This window comes from Rhynchophorus ferrugineus, unplaced genomic scaffold (assembly GCF_030347505.1).
Source record: "Rhynchophorus ferrugineus isolate W39M unplaced genomic scaffold, kcgeb_rfMv2 rfM9, whole genome shotgun sequence".
NCBI classification, from domain to species: domain Eukaryota; kingdom Metazoa; phylum Arthropoda; class Insecta; order Coleoptera; family Curculionidae; genus Rhynchophorus; species Rhynchophorus ferrugineus.
Window position 1 is genome coordinate 19,437,415 of NW_027472588.1, and position 24,551 is coordinate 19,461,965.

Consider the following 24,551-nt stretch of genomic DNA (forward strand, 5'->3'; position numbering starts at 1 on the left):
CTCATTTTAATTGATGTTAGAGCTCTTAACGGTTAGAGCTCTTAACGGTTAAGATTAATCATAAATTATCCTATGAAATTGGTGGATTAGCGCTTTAGATACCTGTGCTCTCAAAAATATTTGATCGTATGTAAATTAGAGCGCACAATTAGTAGTAGTTTCTCGAAATTTTTGTCGCACCGCAAGTAATATTTAATAGTTATTAAGGAATAATTTATTAGTAAAATCCACTGCCTTTTTTAATTTAACAATGATAGTATTTTAACTATTGTTTTCCTAGATAATGTTAAATGGTCATATCACTTCCTGATTTATTTAAATAACTATAATAGGTATTTATAATCGTACTTCAAAAATGATATCAGATATAGCAACTAGATTTTTTATTTCATTGTATCATTGTTTTTCCCTCGTTAATATTAAAAAGTGCAAAGATTATTGTTTTAATCTTAAAAATATTTAACAAACAAATTAAAACATTATACGTATAATAGCCATTATATTAAAAATTATTTGTAATTACATTGAAATAGAAATTGCCAAAGGCGAATCTGTGTTATTTATTTAATATTCTGACATTATCAGAAAATAAACACACATGAAAGCATAAATAGGTACAATAGACATGATTATTGTAAACAGCGATATAATTTATTGTCACATAGTCTCAGATTTCGTCGAATTTAAAAGATTATCCGCGTTATCTTTAATTTTGAATTTTATCCTTCTTGTTTGACGGGTATTCTTGGGGATAAATTTAGCATGCTAGCCCACTGTCCTTCGCATAATTTGTCAAAGGTCATATCTTTGAGGAGCAGACCGCCTAGGTAACCTGGTCCTCTACAGGACGGATCGGAATCCCAAATTTTATTGCTGTTTGAATCGACCCATCTAAAAAATATATTGTAATTAAATAATTCGTCATTATATTTTAAAATACGCTGAAAAATTCTCAGTGTAAATAGTAAAATTAATTTGATGAATTAAATTGAGCAAATAAAATGTGTTTTCCAGCTACAGTTGGACCTTTTCGATGAAAGCAATAAGCTATGGATTCTAAAACCCGAGTTCCTAATTTGGATGGTGTCACTTATTAGTAAACAGCGGTTCTAGTTGTCTGAACTTTATAAAAACTGGCCTTGGTTATGAAATCAATTGAGGACCAACCTGTCAATCTCAAGAAGACCTCAACTTTCTAAAGGAAGTCGACCTTTTTGAGTATTTTTAACTATGCCCAGCATATGAACGATCCTTATCAGACCCTACGTGTAATGGGTTATTATAGATTTTTTTAATGAACCAGTGGCCTTTGTTGGTAGCGTTTTGTAAATTTATATTTAGTGTACAGCGTACCCTTTTTGAAAGAGTTTTTACTTAAGTCGTGAGATTTGATTGCATCGGAGTCTAATTGAGGCTCAATTATAAGTAACCAAGGCGTTTAGAAGAGAAAGTGATGCCAGTTCATATTTCGTTCACTGATTACAAGTAAAAAGGCTCTAGTTGAGCGCCAGCCAAGAGTTATCGAAGAGCTTCTCCAATAGAGGGGGAGAATGTATTATGACGTGAAGTGGTGAATTAAATAAATATAGAGTTCTTTTAGAGATATGGGAGGGTTTTGACAGATGTGAGATGGATGTGTTGTTAATTGCCTTAGAGTATCGTTCTATAATGAACAGATTTGTTGAAAATTATGGATATTAAGTCAAAAGTAAAGCTTGTGTTTCAGAAAAGTACTGCCAATTACACATTTTATGGTCGATATAATCGTCCAACAAAGTAAGTAATTCGGTTCATAATCAATATATATATATATAGTGACCTTGAGGCATATCGAATTTTACATCGTGGCATAACGGTCTATAAAATACCCAGAAATATAATCCCAGATGTTGAACACGGGCGGTTTGCCAGCAGCGCCAACTAGAACTCCAGTCTCCAGTTTAAGTCTAAGTTTTCACATATTTTTTTTATATAGCCAATAAATAACGGTCACATAATGTAAACACCACTGTTTCATTTCGTTTTACCTCCATTCACCGAGCCACATCATTTACCCTAAATATATATATATATATATGTGTGTGTGTGTGTGTGTGTGTTCGCGCCCATTCTAGACGTATATCGTTAATGCATGATTCAAATTGATCATTTTTTCCATAACGGTCACTATTAAATATTTCACCAAGTATCAACACTTCGCCCACATTGGTCTAAACAAACACTGTGAATTGTTTTGCAACAAAAATTATTGATTCTTCGAGAGGATCGGCGAGCTTCGCGAGGTGATAACAATTTTTTGTGGTTAGGATTTTGAAAATAGATCCATTTTTTGTCACCAGTTATTGTTCGATGCAGAAGTGAATTCGGATCATATTTTTGAAGCCGCATTTCATTAATGTCATTCGATTAATGTGGCACTCATCTTCTCGTCTTTTGGATTTTCTCCATTGCTCGTAATCGGTAGCTGATTATTTATTGGGTCGCATTTAAAGCTTCTGTCGATTATTTTTGGATTTGGGTAAGGCTTTCGTCCAATAACTCTTGCAGTTTCTCTTATTCAAACTTTTTTCGGTTTACCTGAACACACTTTGTTTCGCATATCGAAATCACCACTTTTGAATTTCCATAACCACGCCTTAATAACCAAGCGCAAATAAGAAAATTAATACATACTGCAAATGCACATTTTCTGACATTTTCGTGACACAAAACTTAACATTTTAAAAAAGGTATAAATCTGTGATGGTGTTTTTACTTCTACAAAATACAGCATATAAAAAGCATATAAAGCTTTGAAGCTTGGTATCAGTAGAATAGAATGACCCATGTATCAAATCATAATATTGCCTGGCGACACCTCTTATGTGCGTGTATTCCTATATGTGTGTTTTCTAGCTTCATTCAAACATTGACGGCTTATCACAATGACACGAATTAGAGTGGTTCATTATTCAATGATTCTGTGTACTATATCCGGCTAACATTGAACGACGGCCTGGATCATGTTAGCTTTAAGAACACAGGTTAATTGCAGCCTATTGGCCTAAACTTATGGCTTCAGAAAACCGTACAAGGAAACAGCTTGTGGGTAGCCAATACGAGTTATCACCGTAAAAGTTAACCATTCTTTGCAGGATCTTAATGCTGATTGTCCATCAACAGATTCACTTTGCGGCAGAAAACGTTAATCTGCTGGAAGTACATAACGTCCACGTCTATGCTCTTTAATAAAAACTAAAATGTCTTGTCTAAAGTCGTTAAAATACGGTGACTTTTTGGAACTAAAATGCCACCTGGTGAGCCGCGTGTGCGCTAGCGTCATTCCACAAATATGCATTATGCTTGCTAACATATAGATTTATCAAAAAACCAGCTCCGCTGCAAAAAATTATTTGTAAGCTAAAATATTAGTTCTTTTCCAAATTTTCTAATACCTCTTTAGTAGACCATCGGCATTGCCCATAATCATTAACGTTGAGTTCTTGATTCAAATCGATTTTGTACCAGTGTCTAACTCAAGTTTGCGACAGGACGAATAGGTTCTTCTACACACTTTCTCGACTGACGTACCTGTCTTTATTATTTACCGAACCAATCATCATATATATTGCCATCTAAGGTTAATAAGTCGCCTTTAGAGTGTTTGGAAGTTTGAAGGTTTTTGTGTACTACCACCAATTTTATAATAAAATATTTTCACTTAAACGTGCTGTTCAATCGTCTAGCTGGCTATGGTAATTTGACATCAATTACGTTACAATAAACAACAACAGGTTAAGCAGATTAACCTTAATTAAAATGTTATTTGTTTGAATAAATATATTAAAATAAATTTTGCTTTCCTCTTGAGTAACCACTTGGTTACTGGACAAACCACCTCATGTACTCATATCTAATCATCGTATAAATAGTATCACAACTAAAATCACTAAATTATTTATCTAGCCGACTAATACTCCAAATATTTATTAATATAATCAAAATTTTAAATAATATATTAGGCGATTACATGTATTTTCACCACAGTGGTAAAAATGCAAAGTATCAATGTAAACAGCTGCTTTCTTTACATAAAATAAAAATTTTGTCGTCACGTATTATGAGTTATTCGTTGTATGTAGACTCTAATTATGTAACGTTCACAATTGCGATTTCATTCATTGATTTTATCTACTACTAAGAATTCTACTGCCAAAGCACCCCATTTTCTCAAAAAATGCCTTTATCAAGTGAAAAAAATATTTAGGAACATACAATCACATAGTAATATCAAAAGAGAAAAACTGAGAAATGTTCAGCTATGCATCAGTTTAGTATTAACTTACAAAGATAAATATAAAATGTTGCAATCGCAATGCCAGGGATTCTTAGCTAGCTTTACTGACTGTAGTCCGGTAAGTGTATCGAAAATTTTTGCTGGTAAATATCGAAACTGATTGCTGTCAAGTTGCCTAAAAAGTATACATAACAAAACCAATACTAAAACATAGAATTTAAACTTACAGCTTCTGTAGACTAGGCGTATACGTAAAAATTCTTGAACTGATGTCCTTCAAGATATTGTTGTTGATTAACAAGAATGTCAAGCTTACTAAACCATTAAAACACTTATCATTCAGTTCCTCTAGATTATTTGAAAACAGATAGAGCTTCTCGAGATTTTTATTCCTCAGAAATGCATTTTCCGGTAGATCGCTGATCATGTTCTGGCCGAGGTGAAGCTCCACTAAGTTGCTTAGACCAATAAAGTCATTTGTAGTTATCTGTAAATATAGATTTAATTCAGCAAACTTTCAAAAATTCTCTCAATTAAAAGTTAACAATCATACCAAATCAGCAAAAAATCTGCAATTAACATCTTTAATTAATATTCAATAATGATGGTTTGATGTTCAAGTAGCATGAAAAAAATTAGCGTATTAAGGAAACTATTTTTTTTGTTGAAATTGTCGTGTGAAATTTTGTTTTTATTTGAAAGATTAATTTTAAGATATATCTTCGTTCAAATAACTGACGCAGATTCTTACGGTGGTGCTGTACCAACGATTCACATAGACCAGGTTAAATTGGAGCCTGAGCCTTAAAGCAGCTCTAAGAGCTCTGTCAATTTCATTGTTTGTATAATTCATGGTAAGTATGGTGTAATTCAATAATAGCATTGCAATTGTTGGAATATTTTTTATTGTTATAATGCTATTTATGACACAGAACACACGGACTATAAATTTTAAATTCTGACAATGATGGATGGGGTTTTCACATGACATAGCACGCCAAATTTTATACTCGTATCACTTTTTTCTACATACGGAAATATTAAGTGTATTGGTTATTATTCTTGAAATTTAAAATTATAAATAGACATTTTATTAATATATTCAAATAATTGAAACAATTAAACAATATAAATAAATTCATTCCTGGAAATAAAAATTTAATATCAATATTGATATTAAAAAATTTTTGGGAGAGTTAACTGGAGAAATAGCACCTTGCTATTACGTAAAATATCGATATTCAAGAAAAAATATTTTATAAACCTAACACAAAATAATATGCAACACACATATCCATGTATACATACGTTGTATATAAATCCATATATTCAAATATCGATATATAACGTACGAATCAGTCTCAAATCTGGTGATGTGATGTAGTGAATATTGGGGAAAATAAGGGTTGTGATGGTATTAGAATAAAGTTACAATAACAGCGACAAAAGAACAAAGACAGAAAAGCTATCCAAACAGCAAAGAAGCCCAACTCCAACAGAATAGTATCATATTGGAAATAGAACCGAAAGATTGTTGACGCAGAAAACAATGGGATCGAAATGGACCTGATAAGATACCAAGACCGTCGAAATTGGAATAGAAATATAAACGAGACCGTTCGAAGGTGTAAAGGAAGCAATACGGGGGCAGAAACGAAACCGAAACATAATTGCAAATGGATTCGAAAGAGAAAACAAACGGATCGAAGGCGGAAATGGAGGCAGAACGGTCACGGAACCAACTTGTTCGTATACGTAGCTGAAACGGAACCGAAATCGTCGCAAATGGAGTTGCAACAGAAGCGAGTCATCCCGAATTCGGAACGGGAGCAGAATGGGCGCGGAATCAACTAGGTCGTATACGGAACCCAAATCGGTGCAAATGATATCGAAATAGAAACGAGTTATTTTCAATTTGTTCGAAATCGTCGCAAATGAAATCGAAAGAGAAACAATTTATTTCGAATTAAGAACGGGAGCGGAACGGACGCGGAAACGACTTGATGGATCGGATCGGAAGAGGATCGGAAGCGAAATCGTCGCAAATGGAGTCGAAAGAGAAACAAGATAGTTCGGAGGCGGAAAGGAAATGGAAAGGACTTGGTCGGAAAAGGATCAGAAATCGTCGCAGATGGAATCGAGAGAGGAATGAGTTAGAGAAATCGAATAATTTAGTTAATCGAAAGAGGAATAAGTTATTTCGTAGTCGGAACAAAAGCATATCGGGTGCTGAACCAACTGTGATGTAAACGGTACCAAAATCGTATATATATAGTTTGGAGACTGAACGGAAGTAGAAAGGGCGCCGAACTTACCGAAATCGTCGTAAATGAAGCCGAAAGAGGATTGAGTTATTTCGAATTCCGAACGGACACGGAAACGACTTGGTCGGATACGGAGACGAAAGTATCGGATATCGTCGTAAATGGAGTCGAAAGAGAAACAAGATAGTTTGGTGGCTGAACGGAAGTAGAGGGGGCCGACTTGATCGGAAAAGATCCGAAATTGTCGCAAATGGAGTCGAAATAGGAATGAGTTATTTCGAAGTCGGAACGGGAGCAGACCGGGCGCGGAAACGACTTTATCGGAAACGGAGACGAAACCGATCCGATATCATCGCAAGTGAAGTCGAAAGAGAAACAAAATATTTTGTAAGCTGAATGGAAGTAGAACGGGGGCGGAACCGACCTGATCTTAAACGGATGCGATATTGTCGCAAATGGAAACGAAAGGAAGTAGGACGCACGCGGAAACGACTTGATCGGAAACGGAACCGAATTGGTCGCAAATGTAGTCCAAAGAGAAACAAAGTATTTTGGAGGCTGAACGGAAGTAGAACGGTCGCGGAAACGACTTGATCGAAAACGGAACAGAAGTCGTCGTAAATGGAGTAGAAAGAGAAGCGTGATAGTTTGCAGACTGAATGGAAGTAGATCGGGGGCGTAACAGACTTAATCAGAAACGGAATCGAAATCGTCGCAAATGGAGTCGAAAGAGAAATGAGGTATTTCGTAGTCGGAAAGGTAGCAGAACAGGCGCGGATACGACTTGGTCGGATACGGAGACGAAACCGATCCGATATCATCGCAAGTGAAGTCGAAAGAGAAACAAAATATTTTGGAGGCTGAATGGAAGTAGATCGGGGGCGGAACCGACTTGATCTTAAACGGATGCGATATTGTCGGAAATGGAAACGAAAGGAAGTAGAACGCTCGTGGAAACGACTTGAGCGGAAACGGAACCGAATTGGACGCAAATGTAGTCCAAAGAGAAACAAAGTATTTTGAAGACGAAACTTATCCGGTATCGTCGCAAATGAAGTCGAAAGAGAAACAAGATGCTTTGGTGACTGAATGGAAGTAGAACGGGGGCGGAACCGACTTGATCGGAAACGGTTCCGAAATCGTCGCAAATGGAAACGAAAGTGGAATAAGTTATTTCGTAGTCGGAACGAGAGTAGATCGGGTGCTGAACCAATTATGCCGGAAACGGTACTGAAATCGGCGCAAATGGAATCGAAAGAGAATCAAGATATTTTGGAGGCTGAACGGAAATAGAACGGTCGCCGAAATGACTTGATCGGAAACGGAGACGAAACTGATCCGGTATCATCGCAAATGGAGTCGAAAAAGAAGGGAAATAGTTTGGAGGCTGAACGGAAGCAGAACGGGCGCGGAACGACTTGGTCGAGTATGCAGACGAAACCGATCCGAAATCGTCGCAAATGGAGTTGAATGTGAAACAAGATATTTTGGAGGCTGAACGGAAGTAGAAAGGGCGCGGAACCGACTTGATCGGAAATGGAACCGAAATCGTCGCAAATGGAGTCGAAAGAGAAACAAGATAGTTTGGAGACTGAATGAAAGTAGAACGGGGGCGGAACCGACTTGACCGGAAAAGGATCCGAAATCGTCGCAAATGGAGTTGAAAGTGAAACAAGATATTTTGGAGGCTGAACGGAAGTAGAACGGGGGCGGAAACGACTTGATCGGAAACGGATCCGAAATCGTCGCAAATGGAGTCGAAAGAGGAATGTGTTATTTCTTAGTCGGAACGGGAGCAGAACGAGCGCGGACCGACTTGGTCGGATATGCAGACGAAACCGATCCGAAATCGTCGCAAATGGAGCCGAAAAAGAAACAAGATTTTTTGAGGCTGAACGGAAGTAGAACGAGCGTGGAACCGACTTGATCGGAAATAGAACCGAAATCGTCGCAAATGGAGTCGAAAAAGAAACAAGATAGTTTGGAGACTGAATGAAAGTAGAACGGTCACGGAAACTACTTGAGCGGAAACGGATCCGAAATCGTCGCAAATGGAGTCGAAAGAGGAATGTGTTATTTCGTAGTCGGAACGGGAGCAGAACGAGCGCGAACCGACTTGGTCGGATATGCAGACGAAACCGATCGAAAATCGTCGCAAATGGAGCAGAAAAAGAAACAAGATTTTTTGAGGCTGAACGGAAGTAGAACGGGCGTGGAACCGACTTGATCGGAAATAGAACCGAAATCGTCGCAAATGGAGTCGAAAGAGAAACAAGATAGTTTGGAGACTGAATGAAAGTAGAACGGTCACGGAAACTACTTGAGCGAAAACGGATCCGAAATCGTCGCAAATGGAGTCGAAAGAGGAATGTGTTATTTCGTAGTCGGAACGGGAGCAGAACGAGGGCGGACCTACTTGGTCGCATATGCAGACGAAACCGATCCGAAATCGTCGAAAATGGAGCCGAAAAAAAACAAGATTTTTTGAGGCTGAACGGAAGTAGAACGGGCGTGGAACCGACTTGATCGGAAATAGAACCGAAATCGTCGCAAATGGAGTCGAAAGAGAAACAAGATAGTTTGGAGACTGAACGGATGTAGAACGGTCACGGAAACTACTTGAGCGGAAACGGATCCGAAATCGTCGCAAATGGAATCGAAAGAGGAATGTGTTATTTCGTAGTCGGAACGGGAGCAGAACGAGCGAAATGGAACCGAAATCGTCGCAAATGGAGTCGAAAGAGAAACAAGATAGTTTGGAGACTGAATGAAAGTAGAACGGTCACGGAAACTACTTTACCGGAAAAGGATCCGAAATCGTCGCAAATGAAGTCGAAAGTGAAACAAGATATTTTGGAGGCTGAACGGAAGTAGAACGGTCACGGAAACTACTTGAGCGGAAACGGATTCAAAATCGTCGCAAATGGAGTCGAAAGAGGTATGCGTTATTTCGTAGTCGGAACGGAAGCAGAACGAGCGAAATGGAACCGAAATCGTCGCAAATGGAGTCGAAAGAGAAACAAGATAGTTTGGAGACTGAATGAAAGTAGAACGGGGGCGGAACCGACCTGATCTTAAACGGATCCGATATTGTCGCAAATGGAAACGAAAGGAAGTAGGACGCACGCGGAAACGACTTGATCGGAAACGGAACCGAATTGGTCGCAAATGTAGTCCAAAGAGAAACAAAGTATTTTGGAGGCTGAACGGAAGTAGAACGGTCGCGGAAATGACTTGATCGAAAACGGATTCAAAATCGTCGCAAATGGAGTCGAAAGAGGTATGCGTTATTTCGTAGTCGGAACGGGAGCAGAACGAGCGCGGACCGACTTGGTCGGATATGCAGACGAAACCGATCCGAAATCGTCGCAAATGGAGTCGAAAGAGAAACAAGATAGTTTGGAGACTGAATGAAAGTAGAACGGGGGCGGAACCGACTTGACCGGAAAAGGATCCGAAATCGTCGCAAATGGAGTCGAAAGAGAAACAAGATATTTTGGAGGCTGAACGGAGGTAGAACGGTCACGGAAACTACTTGAGCGGAAACGTATCCAAAATCGTCGCAAATGGAGTCGAAAGAGAAACAAGATAGTTTGGAGACTGAATGAAAGTAGAACGGGGGCGGAACCGACTTGACCGGAAAAGGATCCGAAATCGTCGCAAATGGAGTTGAAAGTGAAACAAGATATTTTGGAGGCTGAACGGAAGTAGAACGGTCACGGAAACTACTTGAGCAGAAACGGATCCGAAATCGTCGCAAATGGAGTCGAAAGAGAAACAAGATAGTTTGGAGACTGAATGAAAGTAGAACGGGGGCGGAACCGACTTGACCGGAAAAGGATCCGAAATCGTCGCAAATGGAGTCGAAAGTGAAACAAGATATTTTGGAGGCTGAACGGAAGTAGAACGGTCACGGAAACTACTTGAGCGGAAACGGATCCGAAATCGTCGCAAATGGAGTCGAAAGAGAAACAAGATATTTTGGAGGCTGAACGGAAGTAGAACGGTCACGGAAACTACTTGACCGGAAAAGGATCCGAAATCGTCGCAAATGGAGTCGAAAGAGAAACAAGATAGTTTGGAGACTGAATGAAAGTAGAACAGGGGCGGAACCGACTTGACCGGAAACGGATCCGAAATCGTCGCAAATGGAGTCGAAAGAGAAACAAGATATTTTGTAGGCTGAACGGAAGTAGAACGGTCGTGGAACCCACTTGATCGCATAGGGATCCGAAATCGTCGCAAATGGAGTCAAGATATTTTGGAGGCTGAATGGAAGTAGAACGGGGGCGGAACCGACTTGATCGGAAACGGATCCGAAATCGTCGCAAATGGATTTAAAAGAGGAATGAGATATTTTGTAGTCGGAACGGAAGCACAACGGGCGCGCAGAACGATCCTAAATCGTCGCAAATGGAGCCGAAAGGGAAACAAGATATTTTGGAGGCTGAACGGAAGTAGAACGGGCGTGGAACCGACTTGATCGGAAACAGATCCGAAATCGTCGCAAATGGAGTCGAAAGAGAAACAAGATAGTTTGGAGACTGAATGAAAGTAGAACGGGGGCGGAACCGACTTGACCGGAAAAGGATCCGAAATCGTCGCAAATGGAGTCGAAAGAGAAACAAGATAGTTTGGAGACTGAATGGAAGTAGAACGGGGGCGGAACCGACTTGACCGGAAAGGGATCCGAAATCGTCGCAAATGGAGTCGAAAGAGGAATGTGTTATTTCGTAGTCGGAACGGGAGCAGAACGAGCGCGAACCGACTTGGTCGGATATGCAGACGAAACCGATCCGAAATCATCGCAAATGGAGCCGAAAAGGAAACAAGATTTTTTGACGCTGAACGGAAGTTGAACGGGCGTGGAACCGACTTGATCGGAAATGGAACCGAAATCGTCGCAAATGGAGTCGAAAGTGAAACAAGATATTTTGGAGGCTGAACGGAAGTAGAACGGTCACGGAAACTACTTGAGCAGAAACGGATCCGAAATCGTCGCAAATGGAGTCGAAAGAGAAACAAGATAGTTTGGAGACTGAATGAAAGTAGAACGGGGGCGGAACCGACTTGACCGGAAAAGGATCCGAAATCGTCGCAAATGGAGTGGAAAGTGAAACAAGATATTTTGGAGGCTGAACGGAAGTAGAACGGTCACGGAAACTACTTGAGCGGAAACGGATTCAAAATCGTCGCAAATGGAGTCGAAAGAGGTATGCGTTATTTCGTAGTCGGAATGGGAGCAGAACGAGCGCGGACCGACTTGGTCGGATATGCAGACGAAACCGATCCGAAATCGTCGCAAATGGAGCCGAAAAAGAAACAAGATTTTTTGACGCTGAACGGAAGTAGAACGGGCGTGGAACCGACTTGATCGGAAATGGATCCGAAATCGTCGCAAATGGAGTCGAAAGAGAAACAAGATAGTTTGGAGACTGAATGAAAGTAGAACGGGGGCGGAACCGACTTGACCGGAAAAGGATCCGAAATCGTCACAAATGGAGTCGAAAGAGGAATGTGTTATTTCGTAGTCGGAACGGGAGCAGAACGAGCGCGGACCGACTTGGTCGGATATGCAGACGAAACCGATCCGAAATCGTCGCAAATGGAGCCGAAAAAGAAACAAGATTTTTTGACGCTGAACGGAAGTTGAACGGGCGTGGAACCGACTTGATCGGAAATGGAACCGAAATTGTCGCAAATGGAGTCGAAAGGGAAACAAGATAGTTTGGAGACTGAATGAAAGTAGAATGGGGGCAGAACCGACTTGACCGGAAACGGATCCGAAATCGTCGCAAATGGAGTCGAAAGAGAAACAAGATAGTTTGGAGACTGAATGAAAGTAGAACGGGGGCGGAACCGACTTGACCGGAAAAGGATCCGAAATCGTCGCAAATGGAGTGGAAAGTGAAACAAGATATTTTGGAGGCTGAACGGAAGTAGAACGGTCACGGAAACTACTTGAGCGGAAACGGATTCAAAATCGTCGCAAATGGAGTCGAAAGAGGTATGCGTTATTTCGTAGTCGGAATGGGAGCAGAACGAGCGCGGACCGACTTGGTCGGATATGCAGACGAAACCGATCCGAAATCGTCACAAATGGAGCCGAAAAAGAAACAAGATTTTTTGACGCTGAACGGAAGTAGAACGGGCGTGGAACCGACTTGATCGGAAAAGGATCCGAAATCGTCGCAAATGGAGTCGAAAATGAAACAAGATATTTTGGAGGCTGAACGGAACTAGAACGGTCACGGAAACTACTTGAGTGGAAACGGATCCGAAATCGTCGCAAATGGAGTTGAAAGAGAAACAAGATAGTTTGGAGACTAAATGAAAGTAGAACGGGGGCGGAACCGGCTTGACCGGAAAAGGATCCGAAATCGTCGCAAATGGAGTGGAAAGTGAAACAAGATATTTTGGAGGCTGAACGGAAGTAGAACGGTCACGGAAACTACTTGAGCGGAAACGGATCCGAAATCGTCGCAAATGGAGTCGACAGAAGAATGTGTTATTTCCTAGTCGGAACGGAAGCAGAACGAGCGCGGACCGACTTGGTCGGATATGCAGACGAAACCGATCCGAAATCGTCACAAATGGAGCCGAAAAAGAAACAAGATTTTTTGAGGCTGAACGGAAGTAGAACGGGCGCGGAACCGACTTGATCGGATACGGATCCGAAATCGTCGCTAATGGAGTCGAAAGAGAAACAAGACATTTTGGAGGCTGAATGGAAGTAGAACGTGGGCGGAACCGACTTGACCGGAAACGGATCCGAAATCGTCGCAAATGGATTTAAAAGAGGAATGAGATATTTTGTAGTCGGAACGGAAGCACAACGGGCGCGCAAAACGATTCTAAATAGTCGCAAATGGAGCCGAAAGGGAAACAAGATATTTTGGAGGCTGAACGGAAGTAGAACGGGGGTGGCACCGACTTGGTCGGAAACGGATCCGAAATCGTCGCAAATGGAATCGAAAGTGGAATATGTTATTTCGTAGTCGAAACGGGAGCAGAACGGGCGCGGAACCGACTTGGTCGGATATGCAGACGAAACCGATCCGAAATCGTCGCAAATGAACTCGAAAGAGAAACAAGAAAGTTTGGAGACTGAATGGAAGTAGAACGGGTGCGGAAACGACTTGATCGGAAACGGATCCGAAATCGTCGCAAATGGAGTCGAAAGAGAAAAGTGATAGTTCGGAGGCGGAAAGAAAGTAGAACGAGGGCAGAATCGAATTGATCGGAAAAGGATCCAAAACCGTCGCAAATGGGTCGAAAGAGAAACAAGATATTTTGGAGACTGAATGGAAGTAGAACGGGTGCGGAAACGACTTGATCGGAAACGGATCCGAAATCGTCGCAAATGGAGTCGAAAGAAGAATGAGTTATTTTGTGGTCGGAACGGAAGCAGATCGGGCGCGGACCGACTTGGTCGGATAGGGAGACGAAACCGATCCGAAATCATCGCAAATGGAGCCGAAAAGGAAACAAGATTTTTTGAGGCTGAACGGAAGTAGAACGGGCGTGGAAACGACTTGATCGGAAGCGGAACCGATATCGTCGCAAATGGAGTCGAAAGAGAAGCAAGATAGTTTGGAGACTGATTGGAAGTAGAACGGGGGCGGAAACGAGTTGGTCGGAAACGGAGGCGAGACCGATCCGATATCATCGCAAATGAAATCGAAAGACAAACAAGATAGTTTGGTGACTGAATGGAAGTAGAACGGGGGCGGAAGCGACTTGATCGGAAACGGATCTAAAATCGTCGCAAATGGAGTCAAAAGAGGAATGAGCTTATTTGTAGTCGGAACTGAAGCAGAACGGGCGCGGAAACGACTTGGTCAGAGAACCGAAATCGTCGCAAATGGAGTCGAAAGAGAAACAAGGTAGTTTGGAGACTGAATGGAAGTAGAACGGGGGCGGAACGGACTTGATCGGAAACGGATCCGAAACCGTCGCAAATGGAGTCGAAAGAGGAATGAGTTATTTTGTAGTCGGAACGGAAGTAGAGCGGGCGCGGAACCGACTTGATCGAAAATGGAATCGAAATCGTCGCAAATGGAGTCGAAAGAGAAACAAGGTTGTTTGGGGACTGAATGGAAGTAGAACGGGGGCAGAACAGACTTGATCGGAAACGGACCCGAAACCGTCGCAAATGGAGTCGAAAGAGGAATGAGTTATTTTGTAGTCGGAACGGAAGTAGAGCGGGCGCGGAACCGACTTGATCGAAAATGGAATCGAAATCGTTGCAAATGGAGTCGTAAGAGAAACAAGGTAGTTTGGAGACTGAATTGAAGTAGAACGGGGGCGGAACGGACTTGATCGGAAACGGATCCGAAACCGTCGCAAATGGAGTCGAAAAAGGAATGAGTTTTCTTGTAGTCGGAACGGAAGCAGAACGGGCGCGGAACCGACTTGGTCGGATAAGGAGATGAACCCGATCCGGTATCATCGCAAATGAACTCGAAAGAGGAACAAGACAATTTGGAAACTGAATGGAAGTAGATCGTGTGCGGAACCGGCGCGATCGGAAACGGTACCGAAATAGGCACAAATAGGGTCGAAAGAGAAACAACATTGTTTGGGGGCTGACTGAAAGGAATTAGAACGGTCGTGGAATGGACTTGATAGGAAATGGAACCGACATCGTCGTAATTGGAGACGGAAAAGAAACAAGAATGTTTGGAAAACTGATTCGCAAATTTAGTCGAACGGGAATCAAGAAATTTTGGAGGCTGAGAGCGGAAGTAGAACGGAGGCGGAAACGACTTGATCGGAAAAGGATCCGAAATCGTCGCTGGAGTCGAAAGAGAAACAAGATATTGTGGAGGCTGAACGGAAGTAGAACGGGCGCGGGACCGACTTCATGGAAGAACCGAAATCGTCGCAAATGGAATCGAAAGCGGAATTAGTTATTTCGTAGTCGAACCGATAGCGGAAAATAAATAAGAAAATGGCAAGATTCATAGCTAGCTTCATGACGGAAAGGACAGTCATCAGCAACCAGGTAGTAATGGAAACTGACAAGGGCTGTCCGCAAGGGTCGATCTTTCGGCCGACGCTCTGGCTGCTGGGCATGAACAGCTGGTTCCGCAAATTCTCTGAATTGAAAGTAGGGGATTGCGGAATGAGAATTCAGACCTTCGCGGATGATCAGCTGATTTCTCTCAGCAATAAAAACATCAAAGGTAGACTGGATCTTACGTGGAACAACAGCTGGGGAAACTGCCAAAAGTGTGCAGACGAGGCAGGAGCAGAGTAAAATAACTATAAGACTGAGGCGTGGTGAAAACATCATCCAGGTCAAAGATACAAAAAGGTGTCTGGGCTTGACAATGGGAATAATCCATTAAAGTAAGAACCCTTTTTAAATACTGCCAACAAGTAGGGACAGGAAACATAGGACTAAGCAGGAAAGCTCTGCAACTGATGGACTCTACGAATGTCGTACAGGACCAGAAGACAATACGCATATTTTTTTTGAGATTTGCGTAATTGAAAAAGGGGTAGAGGCCCGAAACAGACACCGAACAGCCAATGGGAACTATCAGTCGAGAAACGAAGACGAGGTAGTCGATGAGGAAACTGTTGCAAGATCAACGTTTGGGCCGAAACTGTGATCGAATTTGATAAGAGGGAAACCCAGAACAGCAGCCAAGAGGAGGCACATGCAGGCGCTCAAGAAAGCGGCCAAGCTAGAGATCAGGCGCGAACATACGAGGAAACTAAAGGGAACAAAATGTACAGTAATGTCTCAACGGCCCTGAACAGGTGCCCGGATAATTATTCGTGAACTTTTCTGGATATTTTATGTAGGAACGACCAGCTCAGAGCTTTAACAAGCACCAGAGCCAATGAAAAATGGTCTACAATTCAAATTGAACCAACTAGGTCGGATATGGAACCGAAATCGTCGTAAATAGAGTCGAAAGAGAGACGAGATAGTTCAGAGGTGGAACGGAGATAGGACAAGCGCGGAATCGACTTGGTCATATACGGAGCCGTAACGGAATCGAAATCGTCGTAAATGGAGTCGAAACAGGAACCATATATTATTAGTTGCCACCTAATTTTCATATTTCTGATTTAATTTTTCTGTATTAGCTTGTGTTTATTCATTTCCAAATTGGCTAATTAATTCCCTTTAGCTTTTATTTCTCTCCGGTTGTTCGGTCCTGTACCGCTGTAGGCTGGGTCGGCCCTGGCCTGTGGTACCAAGCATTTACTCATGATACGCATTCGGTCGGCTTTCTACCACCCTTAGATGGTGGTCAGAGCCTCTTTAGCTAGTACCAGTGTGCAACTTAAACAGCTGGTAGGTTGCCCCACGTGCAGTAGAGGTTGACATTTGACTCTTTTAAAAGAGGAGCCCATGCACCTTTGTAATTGTTCCTACCTTTCTGCTAACATCAGTTGAAAAGATAAACAACATATATTGCACGTATTATTCACCGAAACGGTATCAATTGGGATTAACACACGCAAAGTCATTCTCTTGTATGGCAGTGCTCCGCCACTCAAAACACTTCTTATCAGGGGTACAGCAGCAGTTGATGTTCGAATTGGAACATTGTGTCGATGCAGCATAGCTTGGCTTGAACACGGCATCGAAATCCTGAATAAATGCGAAAATAGAACGATTATTGGATCGTTATAGCCAAACCAAAATATTTCTTTCGATATCGCTATGTTGGTAGTTTGTAAAAACTGTAACACTAGTAGCCGAGTAAGAGTATGCATCAGATTTGAGATGTTCACTTTACAGGGTTGATTCTAAAACCTTCACTTCTTCTATTGCTTTTGACAATTTAAGGCTATCGCTAAATTATCTTTCATTAACACTTATTAAATTGAAATTGACAATAATTATATTTAATATCAAATTTTGAAGCAATTATTACAGATAAAAAGCCTGTATCGTGTTACAATAAAAAATTTTAAATCCCAAACATCAATAAATGTCTGTTATATTACATTACAGTGCTATGCGCCATCAAAAGTATTGAACGAAATCGATAGACATTTATTCACTCACCTTTTATCTTTGTTCGTATACAGCGCCGCCGAAAATTAGATTAAACCACAGTATAATCTATTATTACAAGTATAATATAGATAAGTAATCTTATTTTTTTCGCTTTACCTGCATAATCTGATTGCTCGTCAACTGTAGTATCTTCAGACTATCCATTTTATTAAAAAGGTTGTCAGAGAGATGAGTTATTTTATTTTTCCTTAAGTTCAACAATTCTAAATTAGTCAGTTTATCGAATATACCTGAAATAGAACAATTTTTTTATCAATATTTAACATGTTTTTAGTATATAATGATTATGAATTAATATTAAATGATTTTTTTTATATAAATTCATGTGTCATTGTCTATGCAATGAAATTGTTAATTCTCAAACGTTGAATCTAGTAACTATTTCAACATTATATTTAAATTAAACAAATATGTAAAAAACTCTCACAATTTTAGAGCATAATATAATGGAGTTATATTATGATAATGATCGATCTATCTTATTTCGCTATATCAGCCTTAAAAAAATATCGATAGTTTATATATCGTTCATTCTGAAGAGCAAAAAATTGTTGGTTTATAACAAAGTATACAATTAAATGGTATAAAAAATATCGAGATTTGAGAAAACAATATTAATAATTTCAGCAGAAGATGCAGAAGAAACCAAAATATCTATATATCGGTGCAGCCGGCTTGGTGCCGCAGTAGTAAAGGCGAAGGGACGGTCCTTCTACTGTTGCGATAGCCGCCCAATGTTTATGATTGTTTAAAATTTGTGAATGTTCCTAGTCACGCCAGTAACCAGGCTGGGTAAGACCGGATGTCGTCTGGGATGATTTCTACAGTCGGTCACTGGCCAGTCGGTAGGCTTATTGCTGAGGACCGTGGTTCGGAGCCTACGTTAAACTTTAGGCCCAGTCCAGATAAATCCATAGTTGGTAAAAGGAGACTTTAAAATATATCGGTGCATTGAAGCAATGTCGTTTTTAATACCTATTCCACTTGCATAAAAGGTGTATAAAAATATCGATATTTGGGAAAAAAATTGATATTCTTTATAACAATTACTTTTAACACTATATCGTAGAAATTATTTAGAAACGGTCTTTTTTGATACATTTTAGATATTCAAAAAACCTATTTCTATATTGTAGGCTATTCGATGTATTGGCGAGGGCCGTATGGTTTATTTACTGCAGTCATTTCTGACTGCATTTTGGACAGACAGATCATTCGAGATCAAGGTCGTATTTTACGTTTCCGGTCGGATGCATTAGCGTAGTGGTTAGGAAAAAAGACGTGAAGGAGGTCTGAAACGTGATAGTGTTTCGCGAAAGGAACCATAACCTGCAACATCAACCAGTTTACTTCATGTTTCTTACCATGTTTGATTCCTATTAACTATGAGATCAGTGGTAAGGCTGATCAGACTTGTAAGTAAACTTATATGACTGCAATGTTAGATTCAGGATCACCTGTTAGCTTAATTAAAGAAAACGTTGTAACTGTAGAAGTCTTTAGAAGCGCGATCTCCATTTTGTCATGAAGATAAAGGTATTACGCTATAAATAGGTCTCCATTAGATATAATTCGGGTTTTTTTTATATAAAAATTGAAGTGGAAAATATCGATACTTAACCATAAAATGCCATGGATTCAACTATTGCAATGTGTCAAAATCGTGATAATGAGAATTGTAACGGAGCATTCGGAAAGTAAATTCTTTATATTACGTTATGACCTCGTAAATCGAAAATTTAGAAGTTAAAAATAAGTTTAGTGGTAAGAGTATATTATACCTTTACATGTAGACCCTCTCGTTCTGTTGGAAGTAATTCCAAATGGTTATAAAGAATTGTTGATTATTGTTACCGTATATACCAAAATTATATAACAAAATCCATAAATCCGCCATTTAAAAGGATGCATAAACTATTTGGTTAATTCTTTTAGATTTTACAGTAAACCTTGACTTATTATCTTTGACAGGTACTCGACTCTCATTTCAGAATTAGTTACAGAACTTTTAAAACTAGGGGAGATCAATAACTTTTTCGTAGTTGTGGTTTGTAATAGTGGGTACGCGACCCACTAATGGCTAGGTGGAACGTTGCAATAAAATTAAAATGCCAAAAATTGCAAAACAACGCGACGTACCGAAAAATGGTGATCAAGTTCTGGGAGAAGTCCAATTTACCTGTAATAATATGGTGTCCCGTAAATTAGAATACGCTAAGTCTACTGTTATATGGGTTAGATCAATCAAGTGACATTTATTATTGTATAAAACTGATTTTAGAAGACAATTTTGGAAAAATACAGAATTAAAAGCAAATTGGGAAGAAGACAACTCTAAATTTAGTTAAAATATACATGTATAACGAGATTAATTATAATAAGGAACGTAAGAAAGCTTTGGTTTATAATGTGGGAAATTATGTAATTATAAAAAATGTTTACGCTACTATGTGTAGTAGTGTAGTTAGGAGAGAATTAATTTGTAATAGTTTTAATAAATTAATTTATGGTTTATTGATACTAAGTTTAATTTTTTTTTAAATATTTACTTATATTAGAATTGGAAAATAATTATCATTGTATTAAAAGCCGGGACGCCTTACCGCCGCCTGCCGGGCTTAGTTGTCACTCTGATCAGTCTGTAGGCAATTCAGTATATTGCGAGTCATAGGGTTTATTTACTTTGTAGGATCCCATTCTAGAAAAATGGATTGATACCGAGTCGTTTATAGATCGGAACAAGAGAGGGCTCTTGAGTGTTTTAACTGTGGCGACCGCCACGACCCTTTAGGCCACCACTAATTCACCATCAACAACTACAAAGGTTGGCAACGCCGGTGGATTGGTACCATGCAGTTCCAGGGTATAAAAGACCATCACGCTGACGTCTCGCTGTCTTTTCTTTTCACCGTCCCCTTGTAACAGTGCCACTTCCACAGCGCTACCGTACTTCCTCTACCTAACCTAATATCCTGTCAATTCTCCCGTCGACCACATGTATTAGTCGTAAGTTAAAATAAGCAACTTTGATTCAACCAGTGTTTTTAGTTCCCGTGCAAATTCCTTTCAAAAATAGTAGTGAGTGTTCTGACAAATAATTGCAGCGACAGCCACACATTTCGACCGATTGACCGACCCGACGAACATTCCTACATAACCATACCGTCCCTCTGGGCCGTTTCAGGTAGTTTTTCAGGTTAATCGTTCGGAGACTTTCATAGTTTTTGAATTTGTAAAGAACGTTTTGATATAATCGCCGTAGTGTTTCTCAATCTAACTTATTATATTCTTAAATATATCAATTGTTATTGTTGCTACTTGTTTGATACTTTTTTCAATTTATCGCCTACAATATTAAAAAAGGATGAATATATCGATTTTATAGAAGGTTTATATTAAAATATAAAAAAACGATTTCTTGGGAAAATATAATTCTTGATCGATTTTCAATACAAGACATATCGATAAATAACACATGCCTGTAACATGTTCCGTTGATCTCAATCTATTTAAACACAATAAAACCGAAAATAATATGGAACTTCAGGATTTAACATAGCATCCACACTGCCATATTGGACTGTCCACTGCCCACTGTGATATTGGCGGAGATTCCAGTTTCTGACAAAGATGGTGCAGTGCCTGAATCCCATGACGTTTAAAGTTACGAAACGGAAGATGTTAGAAGTCCCAAAATTGTTTTCTGAGGATGAACCAAATGTTTTGATAAGAGACTTAAATCTTTCTTCTACCACGAGTGACCTCCTCCAGGTCTATATATCGTGAGAATGAATTCACACCTTGCTTTCCTTAAGAGGACGAATTAGTTCATTGCGCCAATTTTGAAAGTTTGGTGGATGCATTTAAGGGAGATCTCTTTCACAACGGCGATTGATATGCCAGAGCATAAAAGATGCAGAGATATGAAAAAACCAGATCAAGTCACTGGACTAAAAAAGTGGACGACGAGGGAGCTTAAATCTGTAAATAGAAAGGACTACAAGCATTATCGGTATCTCGACATACAGTTCTTGTGCTACCGCTGTACATACATACATAGTTTCAAAATGTCGAAACCTCTCGGAAGCAAAAGAGAAGAAAGGTGTTTTCGTCGTACAAGGAACTAGAGGGCTTATCACTGACGGTTCTTAATGAGGTCGTAGAAATATTTTTAGGCAACCATAAAGACCCTAACTATAGACAAATCGTCAAAAAAATGTTTAAGCCTCTACAGCTTTAGGTCGTTTAATGAATCTAAAAGTACATTTCGTTCATGCCCGCCTAGACTTTCCGGAAATTTTGAGAATGATGGAAGTAAGTTGCAAGGTGAAACAAAAATGTTGGACGTTTCGAATAGACGTTCCAGATTATTCCCATTAGCGAAATATAGTAGAGGAGCCTCACTGGGAAAAATAAAAGGTTTTAATGCATGTTGGGAAACGCGTATTAAATAAAAAATATTTATTAACAATCAATTGTAAATAATATATTTTTGAAGTCTATTCTCTTTTATTTTAATGTATCAAGTCGTTACCCAAATTGTCAAGAAACATGACGTCCTATGAGAAAAATTATGTAGTTTTCGGATTTAGCATTGCCAAAGACTTGAAGATTACGTAATGAAATATGAAAAGTCCCTTTCCAAAGATATCTTTTTTCAAACCTGTGTAATTAATTAAATAATAATTAAGTAGCGGCAACACCGTAAGTAAAGAGTGGGAATTTTTTTACTTGCTATAAAAACCAATAAAATGATTACAGCAAGGGACAAAAAATCGTCAAGTGATAGTCAAATATTTAAGACAAAGGTATTACCGTACAGTGAATTTGGAAAAATATAATTGTAAATATGACAATGGTGGCGTCGAGTTAATTGATGCAGAGAGCAGTAACAAGAGCAGCAACGCACCAAATAGAAGCGCACTTTGCCAGACTGACTCATAAATATTAAGTACATGGAAAAAAAAATGCCTTCATTGCAAATAACCCTATTTATAACATTGATGTATTAATTAATCTAAAAAATACAAAATAGAGAGACTGAACTACGTATAGGATATAAAAATAAGTAAAAAATAGAAATATCGGTACGAGCTTTCGCAGATGATTTAATAACAAGTTATAGGTCAGAACTCCTACAGGAATTCTTATAGAGATGAAATATAATGGGAGGAGAATGTAGAATGATAAGGAATAAAAACAATATGTCAGTCATGGTGATGGGAGAGCCAAAAGTAATAAATACTGTGAATGTAAAAATAGGATATTAGTTAGTGCATTCGAGTATAGAAACCTAAAGTATTAAAAGCCAGGAGATGGAAATGAGTGTTGGCAAGTATCTGCAAAAAGGCGAAAAATTGTTATTTTAAAAAACTTTAAGGTGTTTATGAGATAAACACTTGCTCTTAATATGTATTTATAATAGAATTTGAATATAAAAACAATAAGGTAATAAAATGATTATAATTTTGCTTTATCCGTGTTATATCGTTTCACTATCTACTTAATATACATACACGATAACATGACATTAATTAGAGAATCGGTGAAGAATCTATTGTACGACAAAAAAGTGAATTAAAATTAAATATACCTGATAATTCAAGGATACAACCAAACAGTCAAAACTTCAGGTTTTAATTTTAAATAAAATATAATAAATATCAAATATAATAGAAAAGTATCCTATAAAATCTTTAAATAATTACTGGTTTATATAAGGAGTAAAGTATTTTAATGTCACCAGTTTTAGGATAATGAAAACTTTAGGTCAGTCACTCATGACACCATTTTCAATATAATTCCGGGAATGTTCGATTATATCCATGATCCCTCAGCTAGCATCAACTCATAGTTCAGAGTAGGCATGATTAAGAAGCAGAAAAAACTGAGTCATCGACCTCGAAAAGGCTGAACGTCTCGCTAAAACCTATGAGGCCCAAATGGACACCTCTTTCCTGCTACAAATCTAAACGCTGCTGAGAACGACGAAATCGTTAGGAACGCCAACTCCGTTAGTTCTCAAGTGCCACCGAGTAATCTTTTAAACCATCTACTGACTCCTAAAATCCTATTTCTTCACGCAAATAATCAGTAAGATTCGGAACAAGAAGGCCCCGGGTTTCGATAACATTTCGATAGTCAAACTCAAAAATTTTCCCTGCAAGCAGCTCGCCGAACTGAGTAATATCATAAACGCCATTCTGAGGCTGCAACACTTTCCATCCACATGGAAATAAGCATTCATTGCAGTTATCCCCAAAAAAAGGAGCTAAGTCATCACCTTCTGACTACAGACCTGTCAGCCTACTAAGTTCCATTTCCAAGCTTGCTGAAACAGTAATTCTTTATGCTCTTAATGATTTTACGAAGACAAACAATATCATTCCAGATGAGCAATTCGGGTTCCGCTCCAAACAATCAGTCATTCATCAGGCCCATCAGTTGGCCGCAAAAATTAACTGTGCTTTTAACCGACGTGAAAGACTTGGAGCAGTCTCCTTAGATCTAACCAAAACCTTTGACAAGGTTTGGCACGAAGGCTTAGTGGCGAAATGCATTCGATTATGTCTACCTGATGACCTAACAGCTCTTATCAAATTATTTCTGTCAGTACGATCGTTCCAGATGAATATTGAAGATATTCTCTCTAACCGGAAAACCATCGACGCAAGATTTCCACAAGGCTTCCCCCTGGCACCCGCTCTATTTAATACTTTTCTTTCAAATTTCCCTAGGAGACCACAAGTTGATACAACTTTTTACGCAGACGACACTACTTACTTTGCTTCTTCAAGGGTAGCACCGCACATCCGAAGCAGACTCCAAAAACAACTCGATGAGATGGTCCAGTCGTTACATTTCTGGAGGTTGCAGGTCAACCCACAGAAAACCCAGGGCATCTTCTTTCACAAGAAGGGTTTTGCACCGAGCATTTCGCGTCTTAAAATCGAGAATGCCGAAA

General features: G+C 39.5%; 1 protein-coding gene across 1 annotated transcript in view; it reads right to left on the reverse strand.

Moving 5' to 3' along the window:
• Positions 1-479: 479 nt before the first annotated feature.
• The window catches only part of LOC143202326 (uncharacterized), a 33,347-nt gene continuing 9,275 nt past the window's right edge, over positions 480-24,551 (reverse strand). Inside the window, exons 5-8 of the mRNA XM_076413783.1 lie at positions 17,684-17,817; positions 4,504-4,763; positions 4,326-4,451; positions 480-891 (exon numbers count right to left, since the gene is read on the reverse strand). Of these exons, the coding sequence (XP_076269898.1) occupies positions 720-891; positions 4,326-4,451; positions 4,504-4,763; positions 17,684-17,817 (692 nt within the window). The 3' untranslated portion in view covers positions 480-719. The remainder of the gene's footprint in view (positions 892-4,325; positions 4,452-4,503; positions 4,764-17,683; positions 17,818-24,551) is intronic.